Here is a 5801-nt window from a genome sequence, read left to right as displayed (position 1 = left end):
GAAATTTGCCGCAAACACTTTCCAGCCAAGGGCTACAGACCGAGGGTATTTCTATTTATTCATTTAAAAGCAAAAGGATTGTAATATCTATAAACGACATATAGTTTCATTATAATATGGATAAATTTGCCCTAAAATGAATATCGTTCGGTTAAATAGCATTTATAAATATAATTGCACTTTTGTGATTAGCCTTCGGTCATTTACCTGCAAAATAAAATGCAAATACGCAACTTTTTCAGGGTGCAGCACGGTCGCAGGTGTCATGGCGCCGTTCAAAAATTCGTAGCGTTTATGTGTAAATAATTAATTAAGTATCTGTGGACAAATACATGTGGTATAGACGATTTGTTATACAGTAAGTACAGTTGTATGCAGTAAAATCCTAGAGGCTACTATCACTTTAATATGGGAGCATAGCAGTAACAACTATACCCAATTTCAAACATGTGGGTCAAACGGTTCCTGAGTTATCGTGGACCGTAGCCAAATGTTGACGGACGGACGAACGGACGGATAAAAAATATCATTCAATTCAAACAACGCCACGACTTAAAAGTGAATAATGTCAACTTCCAAGCTGAAAATCTATGGATTGAACTTAGCACATCATCTAAATCAAAGTCGAAAAATATAGTGATAGGTGTAATCTATAGACACCCCAACTCAAAAGTTGACCATTTTACGGAGCAACTTCACAAAGTACTATCAAAACTGCACAAAGCTGGACAAACGGCATACATCTATGGTGACATTAACATTAATCTTATACAACATGAAGAACAAGAGCCGCAGAGCGTCTGGGCTCATCTGAGGTCTGTTGCTACGATTATAAACGTAAAATTTCAGTCCGTGCGTAGTACCACATTTGTTAGGCGCAGATATGCAGACACGCAGTTGCGTACACATCATTGTTAGGACACGCCCACTATCGCAGATGGAGGGTAGGGGAGGGTGGGGGAGGGGGTGGGGGAGGGTGGGGGAAGGGGCAGGGGAGGGGGTGGGGAGGGGGAAAGGGGAGGGTGGGGAGGGGGCTCTAATAGCAAAAGCAGTTCACTCTTTGTTAACAGTCAACAAATCCATGTTTAACCCTCCTCTTGAGGTCAAAAGGTTATCCGACACTTACTCTTCGCATGTCAGCAGAAGGGACATTTCATGGTCCTTTCAATAAAGCCATAAAAATGCCTAGGTCAGCGCTGAAACAAAAAAGTTTTTCAATCGCTCCGTCAGACCATGTCCTCAGTCAGAAAATGTCTAAAATCTGCCGCTGTGCCCATTGACCTTGACCTGCTGACCCTCCATCCCATTTCGGCACAGTGATGGCTTTTCCTACCATGATGCTATACACCGACTATCACAAGCCTAGGTCGAGCGGTTTAGATTTGTGCCGCAATTCTGCATTTCCTCCCTATACCTTAAGTTAAGGAGTGAATGTTCCCCCTTCCTTTACACCTCTTGACCTTTGACCTTTGACCCCCAGCTTCGACATCCCAACTCGTTTTGACGATCACCCCCAACGACCCGAATATCGTGACCGTACGTCGAGCGGTTAAGATTTGTGCCCAACTGTTGACGGACGGACGGACGGACGACCGGACGCACGGACGGACGATCATGCGATTCTACAAGCTGCATCTGACTATGTCAGATGAGCTAAAAAGCGAGCATTAATGAATATCTTAACACGCTTTTTGATCTACAATTTACTCCAATAATATTAATAACTCGACCAACACGTATCACTGACACGAGTTATACCCTTATTGATCATGCATACACTAATGACTACTTCAATAAAATAATTTCAGGAATTGTCTTATACCAAGTATCTGACCACCTCCCGATCTTCACACTTACAAAAAAGTACTCTCCCACGTCCTATAACAAGAAAGGAAACTTTAATAATTACTTCTCAAATATAGGCATAAACATGTAAAAAAACATACCTCAACCAATAAATAACTTCATGACATACCTGCACACACCAGTACAGAATTCATTTTTTATCAATCCCACTGCATGATACAAGAGAAGTCAGTGCACTAATCGATCAGTTAAACTCCAATAAATCACCAGGTCCCGAAAATATTCCCATCAAATTCTACAAATTTGCTAAGTCGACAATAGCCCCAGTTCTCGCTCAAATATTCAACAAAGTTCTGTGTATCAGACAGAGTATTGCCTGACTGTCTTAAATTGGCCAAAATAAGAGCAATCTATAAAGATAACTTACCAGAAGATCCATCTAACTACAGGCCAATATCTCTTTTATCACCCGTAGCTAAAATATTTGAGAAAATAATCTACACTATGCTAATAAAATTCCTTAATAAAAATAATATACTAAACAAATACCAATTCGGCTTCAGGAAAGGTCACTCCACTACCCTAGGAACAGCTGAAATAGCTGATAGCATACTGTCCTCACTTGATAGAAAGTTATACACATGTGGTATATTCCTAGACTTATCAAAGGCGTTTGACACGGTGCAACACAAAATACGTTAAAAAATACTGGAATACTATTGCCCTGAAAACTTTCGCCTCGTTTTTAACCAACAGAAAACACTGTACATCAATCGATGAACACTTATCTTCTGTACTTGATTTCAAATGTGGCGTGCCTCAAGGGTCAACACTTGGCCTGCTATTATTCCTAATCTATATCAATGATCTACCCGTTTGCTCTAATTTCAATAGCCGACTATTTGCTGATGATACTAACCTATTTCTATCACATTCAAGCCCTCACCACCTTCAAACAATGGTTAACCAAGAGATAGCTAAAGTAGATGCATGGTTAAAGTCAAACAGACTATCAGTTAACTACAAAAGAACAAAATATATGATCATATGCAACAAATCACTGAAACAGGCAATACAAAACTTTAAACTTAGTATGGACTCGCATAAAATCAAACAAGAAAACAGTATAAAATATCTGGGTCTTTACCTGGATAACCAACTTACATGAGATACCCATATTAAACATATCACATATAAAGTCATCTTTCAAAAATCAGACACTATGTAGACACCTTGACGTTAAAATTTCTATACTATGCACTAATCTACCCTTACCTACAATACGGAATTCTAACAGGGGGCAATGCTAATATCACTACACTTAAACCATTAAATACCACTCATAACACGGTAGCGAAACTCATCACATTTGCCAACTTTATTGATCACGCAACCCCTTCATTCGCCTCCCTTAAATTATTGAAACTATCGAACCTACACAAGTACGAACTTATATTGTTCATGTACAAATATACACATGGCATGCTACCGGTACTATTTAGCACCTACTTTACCAAACTATCAGACGTCCATGACCATAACACAAGAAGCGCGGCAGGACAAAACTATTTTATAGACAGAGTCATGACAGCTTATGGCTCGAACACAATCAAATTCAAAGAAGCGAAGTTATGGAATGAACTTACTCTGGAATTCACCAGCTGCTCTCTGAAACAACTAAAATATAAATATAAACACATCCTACTGTCAAAATATTCTTGTCCATAAACATACATTATTATTTAGCATATATACCCAAACCAAACACACCTTGTAACCAATTGTAAACCTTGTAACAAATATATCTTGCACTGAACAGATTCCTTGAATCCTTGAACTGGGCTCCGCAGAGCTGTAGTGTTCTCCTGTATATTGTAGGATTCATTCGTGCCCTACTTGCATATATATATATAGCTACCACGAATTCATACTGTAATATTAACTATATATATATATATATGTATTATTATTTTTGTATATATATTATATGTATCAAACCTGTTTATTTCTATTTCTATGAAGTTCCGAAAATCAAAATTTGTCATTTCTGTGACTTACCTTATGATGTAACACTCGAGCTAACGTATATATAACTAACGTATTGATCTCTCTTTTTTGTTTGACAGTATCAATTCCAGTTATATTACTGATATATATTATTTATTTTTTATTGCATTTGCATGGACTCATAAATACTAAAAAATCTCCTGATTATTTAGTGAGTATCAGGTAATAACCAGCTTAATTTCTTGCGGAATGTACTTATTAAATATTATTATTACGGCTTGTATAAATGTTTCTTTTGAATTAGTATAGTTTTTTGATGCCTGTTCTGTATAATATAACTGTATAACTGTATATACTGTATATACTGTATAACTGTATATACTGTATATACTGTAAAGTATAACTGTATATACTGTACCCAAGATGTGAATCATCTTAATCTCAACTTAATTTATCAAACTCATATATCTTCTTCTGTACAAAATTATTTATTGTAGCCTACATTACTGTAAACTGATTACTGTTCTTGTTTGTTATTACTGTATATACTGCACCACTACTTCTATTTGCAAATTTATTTCAACTTTTCCTAATTTGCAATACAACGAATATCTATAGTGCTCAATATTATGTCTACTGTACATATAAAGGGATAGCTGACTCGATGACCCTATGGTCTTTCGCTACCCCTTCACCCTTCAATTTAATGTTTTCTGTATCATTGTATCTTTGCTAATTGTGGTGATAAATAAATTTTTTGAATTGAATTGAATTGAGTTAAGTACCTGTTCCAAGAGCAAAACTTTTGCACCTTTCTTGGCCAGTTGATATGCAGTGGCAGAGCCTTCGATGCCTGCTCCAACAACCACATACATTGTACTACATAACTAGACCAATAAATTGTGCCCTAAAAAATTATATTCTGATGTTATTTTAGGACCCAATAGCCTTCCATAGACAAAACCTGTGAATTATGTTGTGTAAAATGCACGACAACCTTTTCACCATTTACGGCCGTGTTACATAGAAAATCAAAGAAATACCTAAAGCCGTCGCTTTATTAACATCTTACCTACATTACGAAAGACTTAATTGTCATGCAATTGCAGTATTCTCCTTTTTAATCACGTTTATTTTATTAAAACTCCACAACATAAAAATCACGTAAACTTTGCTACGCACAAAACTGCTAATCTTGCATTGAACCGAACCGGACAGCGTCACGGCGATGATTTCATTGGCCGGTGAGAAATGTCGTTGTGCGGTTCAATGCAAGATTGGCAGTTTTGTGTGTAGCGAAGTTTGCGAGATTTTTATGTTGTGATGTTTTAATAAAATAAACGTGATTAAAGAGGAGAATACTGCATGACAAGTGTTTTGTAATGTACGTAAGATGTTAATAAAGCGACGACTTTAGGTATTTCTTTAATTTTCTATGTAACACGGCCGTAAATAGTGAAAAGGTTGTCGTGCATTTTGCACGACAGAATTCACAGGTTTTGTCTATGGAAGGCTATTGGGCCCTAAAAGTAAAATAACATCAGAATATAAAAAATTTTAGGGCACAATTTATTGGTCTACTACATAACTAGCATCAGTGAGCTCCATTACTGAGCTACATCAGTGTAGCCTAGCTTTTGAGATTAACAAGTCTGATAGGAGGACACTGCCCGGCCATATTGTATTATTGACCTTGGAAATAGTGGATAATTGAGATGTTTTTAGTACCTGTTCCAAAAGCAAAACTTTTGCACCTTTCTTGGCCAGTTGATATGCAGTGGCAGAGCCTTCGATGCCTGCTCCAACAACCACATATTCGTATTTTCCCGACAACATACCGATAGACGATTCCGACTTCGAGTATTAAGATATATATTATATATGTCTTCTGGCAAGTTGCTAACACGGTCTTGTCAACGGTATGCTTGTTTTTTACACGACTGGTTTGTTTACTCACCGCGAGCTCAGCGTGAGCTCTCAGCGCAGTC

General features: G+C 37.2%; 1 protein-coding gene across 2 annotated transcripts in view; it reads right to left on the bottom strand.

The window, feature by feature from the left end:
* The window catches only part of LOC106805352 (peroxisomal sarcosine oxidase-like), an 18648-nt gene extending 12847 nt beyond the window's left edge, over nt 1–5801 (bottom strand). For both annotated transcript variants that reach the window (XM_014806913.1, XM_014806912.1), the window contains exon 1: nt 5542–5801. In XM_014806913.1, the coding sequence (XP_014662399.1) occupies nt 5542–5649 (108 nt within the window). In that variant the 5' untranslated portion in view covers nt 5650–5801. The remainder of the gene's footprint in view (nt 1–5541) is intronic.

Source organism: Priapulus caudatus, unplaced genomic scaffold (assembly GCF_000485595.1).
Source record: "Priapulus caudatus unplaced genomic scaffold, Priapulus_caudatus-5.0.1 Scaffold110, whole genome shotgun sequence".
Classification (NCBI taxonomy): Eukaryota; Metazoa; Priapulida; class Priapulimorpha; order Priapulimorphida; family Priapulidae; genus Priapulus; species Priapulus caudatus.
Note: the sequence above shows the minus strand (reverse complement) of the source record. Positions and strands in the feature narration are given on the sequence as shown.